Source organism: Ursus arctos, unplaced genomic scaffold (genome assembly GCF_023065955.2).
Source record: "Ursus arctos isolate Adak ecotype North America unplaced genomic scaffold, UrsArc2.0 scaffold_22, whole genome shotgun sequence".
Classification (NCBI taxonomy): Eukaryota; Metazoa; Chordata; class Mammalia; order Carnivora; family Ursidae; genus Ursus; species Ursus arctos.
The window spans coordinates 54,951,053-54,970,779 of record NW_026622897.1 but is presented as its reverse complement, the minus strand read 5'-3'; the positions used below and the strand labels follow the sequence as shown (position 1 = coordinate 54,970,779).

The following is a 19,727-nucleotide window of genomic DNA, read 5'->3' as shown; positions in this document are numbered from 1 at the left end:
TATGCCTTTATTTTGGTAGCTCTCACAGAGACTCCGCTTTAAGGGCTATAATCACAGGCTAGATAAAAAAGTGAACTCCTAGGCTCCTCTGTGTCAGTGCATCACCATGGCATCTACGGAAAACTCTGGATACCTGTAGATGATTAGAGAAGGCACCAAATCCAGAGAAAGCACAAAGACTCATTATATGGATGGTACGTTTTCTACGACTGAAGAACTTAGGACAACCCCCTCTGAACACCTGACTGCCAGCACTGCTGTTTCTGGAGAGCGACACTCATGTCTATAATCAGGGCTTCTCGTTTTTGGATACTGTGGTCAGTGTACGTATAGGAGGATGGTACCTATTTACCCACAAGGAGGATTTTCCACAAATTTCCTATCACAGTGCTTTCATGTTCATATGCCAATGCTATATGCAATACAAGATTTCCATCAGCAGATAAAGCCACTCACTAACAATGAGAATTTTCAAGTAATTTCCCTGTATGGTATATTGATCCCATATAGTCTTTTATAGACAAGGGTAATTTTTGGTAAATATGTTTTTCTTAGTTTTATTGAGAAATAACTGACATACATCACTATATAAGTTTAAGGTGTACAGCATGTTAGTTTTACATATATTGCATATATTTTAATAGATGCATAAAATGCCCCAGTTGAGCAAAAATTTAATGTGCATTAGTTCTAAATTACAGCAAGTGACCATTTTACTTAATATAACTTTGAATCTTTATAGGGTAGAATTAAATATCACAACTAGTGCCTAAAATAACAGGAAAAGATCATATATCAGAAATTTGTCAGCTATTTTTTTTAGACTTTACTTATTTATTTGAGAGAGAGACAGAGGGAGCACAAGTGGGGGGAGCAGCAGAGGGAGAGGGAGAAGCAAACCCCCCATTGAGCAGGAAGCCCGATGCGGGGCATGATCCCAGGACCTGAGATCATGACCTGAGCCAAAGTCAGCCGCTTAACGGACTGAGCCACCCAGGCACCCCTGTCAGCTATTTTTTATATCTGTGATACTGTGATAAAAATGCCAGTTTATGGTATCTGTGAAGATATTATTATTTGCAGTTCAGGGAAGGTAAAAAAGGAAAGGATCTTCGCATCCCCACCAGGAAATTTGGGGGAAAAGTTTCATAAGTTTTTCCTGCCTTTATAGGTGGACGTGTGTGTTTCCCGTATTATTCCGCTCCCAGGTTGAAAGGAGGATAGGAAGTCCCTTTCGTAGGATGTGATGAAATGTCCTTAAGGGCACACATCATTAGTTCTGGTAATGGAGGGGACGAACACTGAGGTGTATGTAGGGCAGAGGTGCCGAAAAATGTAAAAGGGGTAGGAATGGACGCTAGTTGTTAGCTACTGGCTGCTGTTTATTCTAAACAGATTGCCTTTTAGGCTTATAAACTGCTAAGAAATAGGTTGATGAGATCTACATTGCGGAATGAAAAAGGAGAGTAGAAGTCCCAAGGGACTTTCAATGATCAACTCAGTAAGGGAGTTAAGAGCAGAAGTACCATGAATATAAGAGTGTTACAAGACTTCTTAGTCTTTATAATGTCTACTATATTTGATATTTTGGTATTTCCTAGAGCAAACAGGGGCAAAATCTAAAAAAATGAAATATACTTGTCTTGTGGAAAGATACGGGAAAAAAAGACAGTCAACACTTATTCTGGCATATCTACTATGTGCAAGGTACTGAGTCAAATGCTTAAGTATTTCACTTAATTTTCGAACAGGTGGGAATGCAAGTTGGTACAGCCACTTTGGAAAACAGTATGGAGGTCCCTTAAAACGTTAAAAATTGAGCTACCTTAGGATCCAGCAATTGCACTACTGGGTATTTACCCCAAAGATACAGACGTAGTGAAGAGAAGGGCCATGTGCACCCCAATGTTCATAGGCACATTGTCCACAACAGCTAAATTGTGGAAGGAGCTGAGATGCCCTTCAACAGATGACTGGATTAAGAAGATGTGGTCCATATATACAATGGAATATTACTCAGCCATCAGGAAGAACGATTACCCAACATTTGCAGCAACATGGATGGGACTGGAGGAGATTATGCTAAGCGAACTAAGTCAAGCAGAGAAAGACAATTATCATATGGTTTCACTCATTTACGGAACATAAGAAATAGGAAGATCGGTAGGAGAAAGGGAAGAATGAAGGGGGGTAAACAGAAGGGGAAATGAACCATGAAAGACTGTGGACTCTGGGAAACAAACTGAGGGCTTCAGAGGGGAGAGGGGTGGGGGATTGGGATAGGCCGGTGATGGGCATTAGGGAGGGCACATATTGCATGGTGCACTGGGTGTCACACGCAAATAATGAATCATGGAACATTACATCAAAACTAAGGATATACTGTATGGTGACTAACATAATATAATAAAAAATTATTATAAAAAATTTTTTTCAAACAGATTAAGGTGTTTAACATTTACATATGAGAAAGCTGAATCAGAGAGATTAAATATATATAAACATATAACTAAACACAGCCAGCAAATGGCACAGACAGGATTGGACTCCAAAGCTCATGATTTCTTATTGTATGACACCTGTATCAACCTCTAACACAAGAATGACCCAGGTGACAGCTGAAGGACTTTTCAAAATTGAGATTCTAACATGTATACCTGTCAATTTTCCCTTATAGAACATCCCCTTTTTTGGGGGATAAGGGAAATTTTAGGGTACATCTCATATCCTTCTTAGAATAATCTTGCATTAAAAACTCATTTCAGCAAAGAAAGGTGAACACTACTCTTTCTAGAAAGGATTTTTGACTTTCTGGCATCATCTGAAAAATGGTATTTGAGGATATAAAGAAAGGACACTGTAGAAATCAATAATTCTATATGGACATAAAGATAAGAAAATCTTTCAGTGTTAACCATGAAACAGCTACTAAGTTACTACATCAGACAAAACTTGCCACTGATCATTGTTACTTGTAATGATCTTATGGTTAACGCTAAGATTCCCAATCTAATTCTATGGCTGTACGAAATAGAAATAATTGTGTCTTTATAAAACCATTTTCGCCAGTTTCTTTTGGTATATCACTCTAAAGCATGAGTCAAAATAATCAAATATTAAAATAAAATTACAAGAAATTTCGATTCATCAGCAAGTAAAGATAAGCCAAAAAAAACCCCCAAAAGGGTATACTCATTTCAAGCCTTAATTAATTTTGACAGTAATATTGTGACTTTATGTTTTCATCTGGACATTTTGGACTTTTGCATGAAAAATACTGCAATTTGAAGTGGGCTATATTTAAAAAGGCTTCAGTTTCAAAACCCCTTGATAAAGGCAAGATTAGCTCTACAATTCGTTTCAACATGCCTCTTGAGAAATACTAAGGTTCTTTAGACAAGATGAAAAATGAGAAGTTCAATCATTTCACTATAAATAGGAAAGGAAATCCTTAATTTATATGGGAAAATGGAAAGCCCCAGTTTACGCATTCAGTGGCCCCTACACACACACACACACACACACACACACACACACACACACACATTTTTAATCCCAATACCAAGTCCCACCCTTCATTAACATGCAAACCCACACAACCCATCTCCCCCACCCTTGGCCCACACCCCCATATACCTCAGCTATGGTCATTCTCAGAGCACTGACAGGGGAGAGCTCAATATCCACCAGTTGGGCAGCTTTTAAACTCTGCCCAGTAAAGATTGCACAAGGACAGAAAACAGCATAGTTAGAATTTTAGGGCAAACAGGGACATGCAGCTAAGAACATTTAGCACAGTGTCTAGAAACAGTGGGGTTTAGGAATTGTAGCTGGGCCCTGGACAAGTGAGATGAGAGTCTACTGTTACTCTGATTCTTCTGAGGAAAATGGGCAAAGATAAAATAATCTCGAATTAGTCACAATTTTAAGTCAAGCTTGGTGAACCTGTCCACACCCTGTATTTTCTAATGCTCTGCTTCATTCCTCTCAGGTAAAGAAGTCAAATTATAGGACAACATTGCTGAGTCATTAAGCAAAAGTGGATTGATAAAAAAAAGGCACTAATATAAAGGGCAAGAGTTATAACCTAGAGGTAAATGCTGATTTCCGACATTTCTTTACATAGCCACAAACAGGGCTCCTTAAAATGTAAGAAAAGTAATGACAGTATCTCCAGCAAAGGTTTCTATTAAACTGATACCATGAAACTCTGATATCGTAAATTCTCCTGGTTCTGATTCCAGGTTTACTAAAAGACCTTATGAATATAATTTGACATCCCTCTTGGCTTGCCTACTTTTTGAAAGAATGTGCTAGATGTGCCAACATGTGCTTTCTTAACTTGCAGAAGTTGTCTTTTCTTTGTTATCAAATTAGCATTTTGGTTCTATTTTTTAAAATCCAAATAATGGCAAACATTTTTCATAAACTCAAGGATAAAATGCATGATTAATATCTGCTTTTTAAAAATTGCCAATTTGGCATTTATGTTAATGCTCTGACATTCTAAGAAATCTGAAAGGAATTACAAACGGCCTGTAATTTTTTATAAAGCCAACCAAAATATGTACAGGCACATATTCACTGTTCTGTTTATTGATTCTATTCTGGTTAAAATGTAACCACTGGTTTCTTTGGAAGTGTGTACATGTGAAGAATTTCATAGACAGAAAGTATAATTTGTATTTGAATTGAAAAAAATTTTATTGAGTATTTTTTCTTCTTCCCTCTGTTCAGTTTACAGGTTTTTAGTTACATGTCTTATACCTTAACCTCATTTAAGTTGCTAGCATAAAGATACTGGGTTTTAGTCGCATTTTAGAAAGGAGAAATGTCAGTTTTTCTGTATACTCACAGTTTTGTTATAAAATTAAGGAGACACACTCAGCTTTTTCTGCCCATTCCAAGGATAACGGTTATTTGAGCACAAACATAGCTTAAAAACAAATGGAATGAAAATCTGGAATTCCCTTACAGTATCACTGTCACAGGGCTGGAACTGGAAGGGCTGGGGTTTGTGAAATACAGCATTCTCTTGTAAAAACAGCTGAAGATTATAGTCCCGTACCACCTAAAGAGAAAATAAAGTATCTTTAAGTCTTTAATAAGGTTACGAAGTCCAGTAATTATATTTTAAAGTTTAAGCTTTATTCTGCTTTTCAAAAATGAGAAATCATCCAATGCTATGTGATCAAAAGAAAATGGTAAGTACACATTTTTTTCATTTCAGATAACAGTTGTTACTTGTGTCCTATTTTCTCAATAGTCTAAATATGGAAAGTACTAGTTCAGAAACTAGCCCAGATTTGGGGACTACATAATATGCAATATTTTAAGACAGCAAAAAGATAGCAATTATACAAAACGTTGCTCTTTTTAATGGGGGCAGTGGGATGAGAACAGGGAAGCACATTAGTCCCTTAGGTCTCTCCCAGCTATAAAGTTTTGTAGACCTCTTAAAGTCTGCTATATGGACATTGTCATCCGCTAGGAAACTGCCAGTAAACCCCTTCCACAGCACAAAATAGCAGTAAAACAATTTTTTTAAAGTAGGTACCATGCCCAAAGTGGGGCTTGAACTCACCACCCCGAGATCAAAAGTTGCATGCTCTACCGACTCAGCCAGTCAGACACCCACAAAATAGTATTTTTATAGTACTTCTTGACATCATTTCTAGAATTTATATTCTTTTTTTTTTTTTTTTAAGATTTTTTTTTTTCATTTGCCAGTAATCTCTATACCCAGTCTGGGGCTTGAACCAACAACCCCAAGACCAAGAAGTTGTGTGCTCCACCGAGCCAACCAGGTGTCCCTAGGAGGTTACATTCTAATTACCATCTTAAAGCATACCAAGAAATTCATATAGAAGGGAAACTGATACACAGAATGCAGCAAAACAAATAGTACAGAAAGACAGCCATCCGAAAAGACTCCACTGCACTATATACCCTGGGAAAGGGTGCAAATCAGCAACATTTGATTGTCCAGAAATCCATTTTCCATTTTGCTTATCTTCCATTAGCTCCTCTGCCAGTGGATGGGCAGAAGAAGAAGAAGAAGAAGAAAGTTTTAGGAAGCTCAGTAGCTATACCTTCGTAGTCCTGGGAAAAGAGCTCACTGAAGAGATAAAGTAGGGGTTATATTTTACATTTTATTTACCAGCACAAACCCAGTTCCTTACTGCTCATTCAAAAGCCATTTATTGATAGAGTTTACCAAGCCCAGTGTTAAATGCAGGGGTGAGGGCAATATATAGATGAATAAAGATGAATAAACAAGGTTAGCATCTTCAAGGAATTTATAATCTGGGAAGTGGGAGAACCAGACCATACACAATTAAATACACTGTGAAAATATGTATGTAGAGGGTACTAGGAGAACACAAAAGAGGTGATATTTAATCCAGACTGATGGGGTGAGATGGGGTGAAGAGAGCTTGGGAGAATTTTGTCAGGCAAGGTTGGCTGAATAAAAATATTCTAAAGGGAAATGCATTTTTTTCCTTTCCTGGATTCCAGTTTTAATCTGTGAAAGCTCTTGACACAGCCCTGAGAGCCTCACTAATCGCCATGCAGAAAAAGCTAGGAGGGATCACCCTTATAGTTACAACCTTTTTAGATTTTTAACTTTTATTATCACACATATAAAAGTAGAGACAGCTATAAACCCACCTACCTCTTCCACCCCCAACTATACTGAAGCAAGTCCCAGACATATCATTTCATGCATAAATATTTCAGTATGATATCTAAAAGACAAGGACTCTTTTAAAAACCCTACCCATATTAACATTTACAATGAATGCTTATAAAACCACAACCAACTGTTCAAATTTCCCTGATTGTTTCATATTTTTAAGTCTTTCAAATCAGGATCAGAACAAGGCCCCCACACTACATGTGGATACTGCTGCTTAGGTTCCTTTCATATACAGGCTCCTTCCTCCCTCCATCTCTTTTTTTCTCTCTTGTAGTTTATTTGTCGAAGAAACTTCATTTTTGTCCTGTAGCATTTCCCACAGCCTGAATTTTGTTGACTGCAACCTTGTAGCGTTGTTTCCTATATGTCCTATAAATTGACGCTTGACTGCATGCAGGGTTTTTTTGCTTTTTGTTTCTTGCAAGGTGATGTTTACTTCCCCGAGGAGGGCTGTCTCTGACTTACCTCTTTTTATGATATTAACTGCTAGAGTGGGCTGAATGGTAGCCCCTGAAAAGGTAGGTCTAAGTCCTAAACCCTGGAACCTGTGAATGTTACCTCATTTGGAAAAGGACCTTTGCAGATGTAATTAGGTTAAAGATTTTGAGATCATTCCAGATTCCCTCGATGGGCCCTAAATCCGATGATAAGTATTTGTATAGAAGACACACGGAAAAAAACACAGAAGAGCCAATGTTACCACAGAAGCAGAGATTAGAGTGATGTGGCCACAAGCAAAAGAAGGCCTGCAGCGACCAGAAGCTGGGAGAAGCAAAGACTGATTCTCCCCTAAAACAGTTGGAGGGGATGCAGCTGTGCTGATCCTTTGATTTTGACTTTTAGGCTCCAGAACTCAGAGGGAATACATTCCTGTTGTTTTAGGCCACCCAGTTTATGGTAACTTGTAGTAGCCCTAGGAAACTAATGTAACAGGCCCATGATGATAAATGCCTAAATCTATAAAAGGATGCAAAAACTAGATATTTTTTCTATTTTTTCCTATTATTCTAAACAAGGAATTCTATCATTCCTTTTTCATTTATTAGCTGGAATAATTCTATGAAAGAAACTTTGCAAGTTGACTATTTAATTACCTTGAGGTACAGTTTGTATAAGGAAGACAAGATAAATGGTTAATTCTTTCCCTTTATTATCTAGTTTCCCAACTGAGTTGTTTCCCTAGAAACCTCCAAAGAATGCCTAATTATAAGTTTAATAAATTATTATTATGAAGACACGGCTTTAAAAATCTTCAATGTGTTTTAGTTCACTGCAATTATTAGTGATGCTAAAATTATCCCATCTTTGGCCAGTAAGATCACATCCTGAGTCCTTTTCACATGACCTAGTAGTTTTTGATAATTTTGCTAGTTTCTTTGGCTTTTATTATGACAAATCATTTAAGGTTTATCTTATATATTTCATGCCCCAGGCCTGCAGAATCACACCTACCTTCCTCAAAAGCCCTGTCTCCTTCCCCCATCCCTAAACAAGAGGAGAAAGTATTTAGAAAACAAAATCTGGACACTAGAGGTACTAGGTTAGTCGCTGGTCTTTTTTTCAAACACTTTATTTTGAAAGGAAGTCATAAAGAGTTCCCTATGTGCCTCCCAATGTTGGCATCTTGTATAACTATAGTAAATATCAAATCAGGAATAAACACTGGTACAAAGTGCAGAGCTTATTTAGATTTCACCATTTATACATGAACTGATTTGAGGTGTGTGTGTGTGTGTGTGTGTGTGTGTAGAGGTCTATGCAATTTTATCACATGGGTAGCTTCATGTAACCAGCACCAAAATCAGACACTGAACTAAACCACCCACAAAACTCCCTTATGCTGCTCCAAAGTAGCTATATCCACTCTCCTCATACCTGATTTCTGGCAACCACCAACCTGTTCTCTAGCTCTAGGACATGTTATTTCACAATTATTATATGATGGACTCATGCAGCACATCAATTAAAAAAAAAAAAGATTTATTTATTTATTTATTTGAGAGAGGGAAAGAGTGAGAGAGCATGTGCGAAGGGGAGAGGCAGAGGGCGAGAATCTCAAGCAGACTCCCCGCTCAGTGCAGAGTCCAATGGAGGGCTCAATCTCATGACCCTGAGATCATGACCTGAGCCAAAATCATGAGTCAGAGGCCTGACTGACTGAGCCACTCAGGCGCCCCAGCGCCTATCTTTTCAAGACTGCCTTTTAAAACTCAGCATAATTTCCTTGAAGTTCACTGAATCTGCTGCATGTATCAACAGGTTGTTCCTTTTTATTGCTGAGTAGTGTCCCACAGTACGGACATACCAAGTTTGACCCTTCACTCAATGAAGGACATTTAAACAACTTCCAGTTTTTTGGCTATTATGAATAAAACTACCATGAACATTTGTGTGCAAGTTTTTGTGTGAAAATAAATGTTCCTTTTCCCTGGGATATATGCCCAATCCCTCTCTCTCTAAAGGTATTACTGAGGTATAACAGACATACTATAAACTATATATTTAAAGTATAATTTGATAAGTTTTAATATAGCTGTACACCTGTAAAAACATCATCACAACCAAGAGAGTGAATAGATTCTTATCAAAGGTTTCCTCACCCCCCTTGTAATCCTTCCTCCACTCCCTTCCTGTTTCCCTCTGTCATTCCTTGTAATAACTGAGATGAAGTTTTAAACCTTGCTACAGATGAATCCTTCAGCACCTAGCACAGTGACTTTGCCTAAAATAGCATTCAATAAACAGATGTTTAAGAACACCTGTCTATCCACTGCTGAGATTAAGTAAAAGTATACCCGTATTGGGGCACCTGTTTAAAGTGTCAGTTGTTTAAGCGTCTGCCTTCGGCTCACGTCATGATCCCAGGATCCTGGGATCGAGCCCCACGTTGGGCTCCCTGCTAGGCTGGGAGTCTTCTTGTCCCTCTCCCTCTGCCCTGCTCATGCTCTTTGTCTCTCTCAAGTAAATAAACGAAATCTTAAAGAAAAAAAAAAAAGGAATACCCGTATTGCCAATGACCTCCTTATCATAAGCCTCTTTAGATATTTTTTCCCCTAATTACCCTCTCATTGCTTTTAATACTACAAATATACTGTATGTATGTACATATTGTGGTCTACTGTAATATTTAACCCCTCTCTAAACATCTGGAAGCAATTTTACTCCCTTGGGGGAATATCACCCCCTCTGAGAATGTGCACTCTAGCAGTAACCATCCTACTGAATTTAACCATTCGCTCTCTTTTTTCTTTTAAATATTATTACTACGTATGATATATCTCAAAATGATATTATTTTCTTGGGTATTTTTGAACTCTAAATGGCATCTTAGTGTGTTTGTATTCTTTTGTAACTTGCTTTTTCGTCAACATCGTATTTGTAAGTCTCATGCATATTAATGCATATACCTACAAATCTTTCAATTTTACTGCTGTATAGTAATCCATTATTCATCCTACTGTGGATAGCTGGTTCTAGCTTGTTCAAATCTTATAAAGAAAGTTGTTATGAACATTTTTCCACAAGTGTCCTGATACACATGTACGAGAGTTTCTCTAGGATAATTTCTTAGGAGTGGAACTGCTGGGCCACAAGCTGAGTGCATCTTTAGATGGACTAGATAATGTCAAATGATTACAAACTGGATATACCACTCTGTACTCCCCAGGGCGGTCTATGACTTTCTGCTAATCCATATTCTCACCAATACTCAGTCCTGCCTATATTTTTGTCAATCTTATAGGTATAAAATAGAATCTCGTGTTGATTTTAAATTCTATTTCTTTGATTAATAATGAGGATAAGCATCTGTATTAGTTTCCTGGGGCTGCCAGAACAAAGTAACACAGACTGGTTGGCTTAAACAACAAATCTAACTCCTCCCAGTTCCGGAGACTAGAAATCCAAGATTGAGGTGTTGGCAGAATTGGTTTCTTCTGAGGGCCTCTTTCCTCGACTTGTAGATGGCCATCTTTTTCTAGTGTCTTCACATGGTCTTCCTTCTGTGTCTGTTTGTGCCCTAATCTCCTCTTATAAGGACACCAGTCACATTGGATCAGACCCTACCCATATGACTTCATTTTACCTTAATAACCTCTTTATTTTTTTTTTATTTTTTTAAAAGATTTTATTTATTTATTTGACAGACATAGAGACAGCCAGCGAGAGAGGGAACACAAGCAGGGGGAGTGGGAGAGAAGAAGCAGGTTCACAGCAGAGGAGCCTGATGTGGGGCTCGATCCCATAATGCCAGGATCACGCCGAGCCGAAGGCAGACGCTTAACCGCTGTGCCACCCAGGCGCCCCCTTAATAACCTCTTTAAAGGCCCTGTCTCCAAATAAAGTCACCATCTGAGGTAATCGGGATTAGGACTTCAACATATGAATTTTAGGGGGACACAATTCAGTCCACAGCAGCATCTTTTTATATGGTATGGCTATCAATATATTTTATTCTATGGCATGTATGTTGTATGATATATCAGCAGTTCACTCCTTTTTATGGATAAATAGTGTTCCATTGTATAGATATACCATATTTTATTTATCCAATCATCAGTTGATGGATATTCAGGTTTCCACTTATTGGCTATTATGAATAATGCTGCTTTCAACACCTATGTATGATTTTTTTGTTTTAATACCTGTTGTCAATTTTCTTGAAGTGAAAGTGGAGTCATATGGTGGCTCTAAGTTTCACTTTTTGAGAAATTGTTTTCCATAGTGGCTGCACTATTTTACATTCCTATCAACAATGCTTGAGGATTCTAATTTCTCCACATCTTCGCTAACACTTGTTTGTTACTTTCTCTGTGCGTCTGGTTTTTTAAAATTATTAAAGCCATCCCGGTGGGTAAAAATTGGTATTTCATTGTGATTTTGATCTCCATTTCTCTAACGACAAATGATGTTCAACATCTTTTTATGTGCTGATTGCCCATTTGTATATCTTCTTCTTTTTTTTAAGATTTATTTATTATTTGAGAGAGAGAGAGAGAGCAAGTGAGCAGGGGGAGGGGCAGAGGGAGAGGGAGAGAATCTCAAGCAGACTCCCTGTTGAAAGCCGAGCCCAAGATAGGGCTCTATCTCAATCTCCCATAAGATAGTGAAATTGGGTCATTTTGTCTTTTTGTTGAGTTTTAAGAATTCTTTATATATTCTAGATATTAAAACCTTATTAGACAATGATTGTAAATAATTTTAAATAATAAACAGTAAATAGTAAATAATTACAATAAATAATTTTCCCCTCCTATGGGCTGTCCTTTCCATATTCTTGATAGTGTTCTTTGATACACAAAAGCTTTTAATTTGAAGAAGTCCACTTATCTATTTTTTCTTTGGTTGCTTGTGCTTTAATATTAGAACTAAAAACATATTGCCAAATCCAAGGCCATAAAGATTTACCTTTATGTTTTCTTCTATTGCTTTAGGTCACTTACTCATTTTGAGTTAATTTTTTTCCTTTCTCTAAGATTTTATTTATTTAGTTGACAGAGAGAGAGAGAGAGAGAGAGTGCGTGCGCATAAGCAGGGGGAGCAGCAGGCAGAGGGAGAAGAAGAAGCAGGCTCCCCGCTGAGCAGAGAGCCCAATGTGGGACTTGATCCCAGGCTCCTGGGATCATGACCTGAGCCGAAGGCAGATGCTTAACTGACTGAGCCACCCAAGCAGCCCTTGAGTTAATTTTTGTATTTGGAGTGAGGCAGGGGGTCAACTTCATTCTTTTGCATGTGGTTACACCTTTTGTTGAAAAGACTATTCTTTCTTCACTAAATGGCCTTGGCAACCTTGCTGAACATCAATTGGCCATAAATGTTTGGGCTTATTTCTGGACTCTCAATTCTATTTCATTGGTCTATATGTCTATTCTTATGCTAGTATCACACTATTTTGATTAACTTTGCAGTAAGTTTTGAAATTGGAAGTATGAGTCCTTCAACTTTGTTTTTTCTTTTCAATGTTGTTTTTGGGCTATTGAGGGCCCCTTAGAGTTCCGTATGAATTCGGAGGACTGATTTTTCCATTTCTGCAAAAAAAGCCATTGGAACTTTGATAGGGAATGACAATCTGTAGAATGCTTTGGGGAATACTGAAATATTAGTAATATGAAATCTTTCAATCCATAAATATTTATTACTTCCATTTATTTAGGTCCTCTTAAATTTCTTTCAGCAATGTTTTGTAGTTTCTCAATGCACAAGTCTTTCAATCCCTTATTTAAATTTATTCTTGGTATTATTCAGATATTATTACAGTTGGAATTGTTTTCTTAATTTTCTTTTGGTTTATTCATTGATGGAGTATAGAAACACAACTGATTTTCATGTTTTGATCTTAAGTCTGTAACTTTTGCTGAATTCATTTATTAGCGCTAGTACATTTTTTGTGGTTTCTATAGTATTTTCTATTTATGTCATCTGCAAATGCAGGTAATTTTACTTCTTCCCTTTTAATTCGGATGCCTTCTGTTTTTTCTTTTCTTTTTTTTTTAAAGTTTTTACTCATTTGTTTCAGAGAGCGAGAGAGCGTGCTCAAGCAAGCACAAGCAGGGGTGGGGGGAGGGGCAGAGTGAGATGGAGAAACAGACTCCCTGATGCAGGGCTCAATCCCAGGACCCTGCAATCATGACCTGAGCTAAAGTTAGACGATAAACCAACTAGCCATCCAGGCACCCCATTTTTTTTTTTCCTTGATTAACTGATCTGACTAGGAATTCCAGTACAGTGGGGAAAATGGGCATCTTTGTCTTGTTTCTTATCTCAGGAGGGAAAGCTTTCAGATTTTTACCACTGAGCACGATGCAAACTGTAGGTTTTTCATAAATGCCTTTTATCTGTTAAAGTTCCCTTCTATTCCTAATTTATGTTTTTATCATAAAAGAATGTTTAATTTTGTCAAATGTTTTTCCTTTGTCTTTTCCCCCCCTGTGTTTTTTGAGATGATCATGTAGTTTTCCCCTTCATTTTATTAAGTTTACTTTTTCGCTTAGTCTTCGAAGTATTAAGAATGGCAATAATAGACGATTTAATTTCCCAGGAAATACAGAATAACAGTTTTATTTTCTGAATTGTTTGCAGAGCTATGTTACTAATTAGTAGGAGTTTCCTTCAGCAGACAGAAAGCAAGCACACATGAACAAACTATGAAGAGCAGCAGAATTACCTTTGGAGTTACTATCCTAGAGAAAATATTTATGACAACATCTGCTTCAGTTACATATAAAAAGCATTTCATAAAATATTAAGGAGAAAAGCAAGCTTCATAAATAATTAAAATTAAACGAAAGCTCCTAGGGCCAGGTGTTTCACTTTAGGCGATGAAAGATATAGAGAGCACTGTAACAGCTACAGTGTGTCAGTACGGATTATCCCAAAGTATCTTTGAGAATATGTACAGTTATGATTTAGATATGGTGGGGAGGGGAGAATAAACTCCTTCCCCAAGAAGACAAAGTAATAATGGTGTAGAATAAAAACCTAAAGAGTTTCAAACTTCTCTTTGGGTTATCAGATCACTGCATTTCTTCTAGCAGTGTAATAAGAATAGTGTAACAAGCTCTTTGTAACAGAAAAGCACATGGCATAAAACTTGGAGTTATGAGCGCTCCTGGTATTTGGAACAAAAGGGCTCATCTCCCCTAGTTACATCATTCTTACTTTCAATCTAAACAGAAGAGCATCTCATTTGTACTTCATCCCTGGGGAGCAAGATATTCATATGAGTGACTGCAGAGGAAAATGAAAGCTTATCTCTTTATGTGTCCAAATCAGTTTATACATTTTAAATTTATTTTTATGGAAATAATGCAAGTTAGAGAGATAACACAGTATAGTAGTAGAGCCTGGAAAATGCTACGTGTGAGTGAGTGTGCAACCTCGGGCAGCCACATAAACTTCTTGAGTCTGTTTTCCTCTCTATATAATGGGCATGATAATACCAACCTTAGAGGATGTGCTAAAAACGCCTAGAAAATTGAGTGCTGTGTAAAATATTAGTTATTTTTAAAGACTATATACTTACCTGCTTTATAAACTAAAGGTAGTGTATCCAATCTAACTTATTCTCAGAAAAAGAGATTTCAGACAATTTTGTCCAAGGGGACAATCTCCTTGATAAAATTAGAATGTAATAAAATAAAAACAAAATATAATTTCTAATAAAATTAGAAATGAAAAACGTTACCCTACTACATACTCCCACTGAATGAAAACTGGGAAAACCCACTTTTTAAATAATTCATGGGCTAACAAGGGGGAAGAAGGCAGAAACAACAAATAGCCCTACATATATAATGCAGTTAAAGTAGAAAAAGAAAATTTTTAGTTTTAGATGGATTTACCTGAAAACAAGAAAGACTAAAACAGGATCTAATACAAAAAGAAGCCTGAAAAATAATAAGCACATAAGCTGTAATAAAGTAGAAGGAAATAATAAATATAAAGGCAGAAATTAAGGAAAGAAACAACAACATGGAGGAGTAAAACAAAACCCGGCTCTTAGAAGAGATTAATCAAATAGACTGGTAAATCTGATCCACATGAGAGAAAGCACACACAATACCGGAAATGAAAAAGGAGACAACTGCAGAGGCATACAAGTTTATACACAAACATATACCGTCAACTTTGATAAATGAAATGGACAACTGTCTAGGAAAGTATAAGTTATCAAAATGTACTAAAAAAGGAACAGAAACCTTGAATGGATCAAAAATATAAATAATTTGATCACTAGTCAAAAATCAACCACTCCATAAATGGAACAAAGCCAAGATCTTTTTATAGACTCTTTCCCCTAATATTCTCTTATGGAAAATGTTAAATGTACATACATTAAAATAAAAAGACTTGTATGGAAACACCCATATACACACTACCTAGATTCTTCAATTAACATTTTTCTTTTCTCTCTCTTTTTTTTTAAGATTTTATTTACTTGTTTGAGGGGCGCCTGGGTGGCTCAGTCGTTAAGCATCTGCCTTCGGCTCAGGGCGTGATCCCAGGGTCCTGGGATCGAGCCCTGCATCGGGCTCCCTGCTCCGCTGGGAGCCTGCTTCTTCCTCTCCCACTCCCCCTGCTTGTGTTCCCTCTCTCGCTGGCTGTCTCTCTCTCTGTCAAATAAATAAATAAAATCAAAAAAAAAAAAAAGATTTTATTTACTTGTTTGGGGGGGGGCATGTGGGCACATGAGCAGGGGGAGGGACAGAGGGAGAGGGAGAAGCAGACTCCCTGCTGAGCATGGAGCTCAACTCAGGGCTGGATCCCAGGAGTCTGGGATTATGACCTGAGCTGAAGGCAGACACTTAACCGACCAAGCCACACAGGTACCCCCAATTAACATTTTTTTTTACATTTGCTTTCACAAAACTATCCATCTTTCTGCCTATCCTTCTTTCCATACAGCAATCCTTTTACACCTTGTATTAGGTTCTGGAGAGTAAAAATAAAGGAAAATAGAAGTATGACAGGATTTCAAAGCACCAGACTAGTGGTCTTTATATTTCCATATCAACTTTATATTTTAAAATGTTTTTCTAAAAATAGAATTATAGCTATGGTACACTGAAAACAACAATACATACATAATGAGGTGTTCAGGAAGGAGAGTCTATGGCTCTTTCCTTAAGAAACCCTGATTCTTTTCCAAACAATATCTTAAGGTATTAGCCAGTTCCTGCTTCCCCTGCCAAAAAAAGAGGCCTGAACTGGATCTTTAAAAATAGCCGTTATAAAATGAATATATTTTTACAAATGCATGCAGTCAGGAAATATTTGCTATGCATTTATCAGAATAAAAATAACATTACTAATCACGAGAACAATTTATCTTCAAAAGGACAGTTTTTCTGCTGCAAAAAATTTTAATCTGTCAGATCCTCAAGAATTCAAACAATTTGGTTTGTTTTCTCTGCACACAGTGTGAACATGTCCGTAAAGCTGCTGGATCTCAACACTTTTGAATAAAAAGATTACTATCAAAGAATGACAGCATATAGAAGGTTAGTTTTTAAAAAAACAAGATTGAGTATTCATTTCTTTAACAATTATAAAATCTTTTTGCTACTTTCCTTTCTGTGCCCTTTTAATATTCTTTGTACTGAGACATGACCTTGTTGTTCCCCCATATGAATGAGTTGAGTGAATTCAAAATTTATTTTGAGTGGAAGGTAAAACTCTTTAAATCATTTCTTCTCAAAAGCAACATACATGGCAGCAGACTCATGTCGTGATCTAGACTGTATCATCATCTCCCTTTTTTCCCCTTTGTGCCAACTCATCAAGAAGAAGAGAACACCCTCCAACTTTGTTAGAAGGAACACTGTTTCCAGGAAATTTGCCCTGTAAAGCATTCTTCTAATGTGTTGGTACCTTCATTTTGTTTATATACAAAAACATTTTAGATTCTGAAATGGATAACATCACATATTTCACTAAAGGTAACTTACCTTGCTGGAGGTTTCTAATAAAAACTGGAATGTGTTCTGCACAGCTTGGCATGTCTCTAGCTCAGTCCGGCTGAAGGCTATTAAATAATCCTTCAGGTGATCATACACATTTCCATCAAGAGCCTGTAAGAGAGTAAACAAAAGCAAAAAAATTATGACAAAGCTCTGATACAAAATGCTTAGTGTTCATAAGGTAAATTTAGTTTAATCCATTAATAATGAATGGACAAAAGATAAAGATTGTTATGTATGCATACATGTAAACAGTAAACAATTACCTGGGAAAATGTTGAATCTTTCTAATAAATAGGAACTAAAAAAGAGAAAATCCAATATTGGTAGAACTGTGGGAACGGAACAAAACTTGGAGACAAAGTGGCTAGGTTCTGATCTTTGTCTGTCTGTTTATTAACTATGTCAACCACTGTAGTCACTTTACAACAGAGTAGGTGTGGGAGTTGAATGAAACAATGGATGTGAAAGGATCCAGGCACAGTGCCTGAAACAGAGTAGATGTGCAAACATTAATCTCCATTTTTTTAAAGATTTTATTTATTTCACAGAGAGAGAGTGAGAAAGCACAAGCAGGGGGAATGGCCGAGGGAGTGAGAGAAGCAGGAGCCTGACACGGAGCTCCATCCCAGGACCCCAGGATCATGACCTGAGCCGAAGGCAGATACTTAACCGACTGAGCTACCCAGGAAACCCTAATCTCCTTTTTTCCTCATCCACTGTTTAGGATTATAAGTTAGTATATTCTTACTATAGAACAGTCAGCGAAAAAAACACAATAGAGATAGTTTTTAAAAAGTGACTTGGAAGTAAAGTTTTGGGGAAGAAATAACAATGAAATGTCTCTAAGGAGTTTTAAAAATTCTTTGTTTAAGCATTTAAGAGTAGGACTCACTGAAATTGAAAGAAAAAAAAGAAAATCACCATTTGAAAAATAATCAAGCTATGATATATATATAATGACTAAAATATATATGCCAACAGAAACAGTGGTAACTATAGTTGCAAAAGCATGTATAAATAATGTTAAGCTACAAAAAAGTAGAACAAATAGCATATATTAGCAACAACTATGGGCAAAATAAATCTATAATAATAATAATAATCAAAAAAGGTTCTGGACTTTTGCCAATCAATGGAGACCTTAAAAATTGAGGTAAAATTTGTACGACATAAAATCCACCATTTTAGCTATTTTTTTTTTTTACGATTTTATTTTTATTTATTTGACAGAGAGAGAGACAGCCAGCGAGAGAGGGAACACAAACAGGGGGAGTAGGAGAGGAAGAAGCAGGCTCCCAGCAGAGCAGGGAGCCCAATGCAGGGTCAATCCCAGGCCCTTGGGATCACGCCCTGAGCTGAAGGCAGATGCTTAACGACTGAGCCACCCAGGTGCCCCTAAAGTATATTATTCAGTGGCTTTCAGTACATTCACGGTGTTGTATAACCACCACTACTATCTAATTCCAGCACATTTGCACTGCCCCAAAAGAAGTCCCATATCCATTAGATGGTGACTCCCATGCCCCCCCTTCCCTCCACCTCTGGCAACCATTAATCTTTCTATCTCTATGGATTCGCCTAGACATTTCATATAAATAGAATCACAGAACATGTGTCCTTTTGTGTCTGACTCTGTCAGGTAGCATAATGTTTTCAAAGTTCATCAATGCATTAAGAGTTCATTTCTTTTATGGCCAAATAATATTCCCTTGTATGGATATACCACATTTTGTTTATCCATTCATTGGCTGATGGCCATTTGGGTTGTTTCCACTCTTTGGTCATTATGGATAATGGTGCTATGAACATTTATGTACAAGTTTTTGTATGAACATCTGTTTCCAATTTTCTTGGGTATATGCCTAGTAGTGGAATTGCTGGGTCCTATGGTAATTCCATGTCCAACTATTTGAGGAACTGCCAAACTTTTCCACAGTGGCTGCACCATTTTACATCCCCATTAGCAATGTATGAAGGTTCTAATTTCTCTACATCTTCTTCAACACTTGTTATTCTCTGTTTGTTTTTTAAAATTATTCAAGCCATCTTAGCAGTATCTCATTGTGGCTTTCACTTGCATTTATCTAATGACTAATAATGTTGAGTATCTTTTCATATGCTTATTGGCTATCTGTATATCGTCCTTGGAGAAATGTCTATTCAAGTCCTTCCCTCATTTTTAAATTGGGTTGTTTGTCTTTTGGTTGTGGAACTGTAAGAGTTCTTCATATATTTGGATACATATATTTTATGAAATGTATGACTTCCAAATGTTCTCCTATTTTGTGGGCCATTTTTTCACTTTCCCAATAATGTCCTTTGATGCACAAAAGTTCTTATTTTAATGAAGTCTAATTTAGCTATTTTTCTTTTGTTGCTTATGTTCTGGTATCATATCTAAGAATCCTCAATGGAGGTTTTACAGCAGATAAATTCTTTGTACATCTTACGTCTGGCTAGTCCATTAAACATTTACTACAAAACTGATTTTTAAAAAGATTTATCTATTTATTAGAGAGAGAGAAAAAGTGAGAATGCATGCGAGCAGGGGAAGTGTCAGAGGGAGA

At 37.0% G+C, this 19,727-nt stretch overlaps 1 protein-coding gene across 3 annotated transcripts in view; it reads right to left on the bottom strand.

Annotated features, from left to right (window-relative positions):
* Nucleotides 1-19,727, bottom strand: part of FCHSD2 (FCH and double SH3 domains 2) — a 266,732-nt gene that overhangs the window by 50,665 nt on the left and 196,340 nt on the right. For all 3 annotated transcript variants that reach the window (XM_026518037.4, XM_057317025.1, XM_026518038.4), the window contains exons 9-10: nt 17,146-17,268; nt 4,976-5,071 (exon numbers count right to left, since the gene is read on the bottom strand). In XM_026518037.4, the coding sequence (XP_026373822.1) occupies nt 4,976-5,071; nt 17,146-17,268 (219 nt within the window). The remainder of the gene's footprint in view (nt 1-4,975; nt 5,072-17,145; nt 17,269-19,727) is intronic.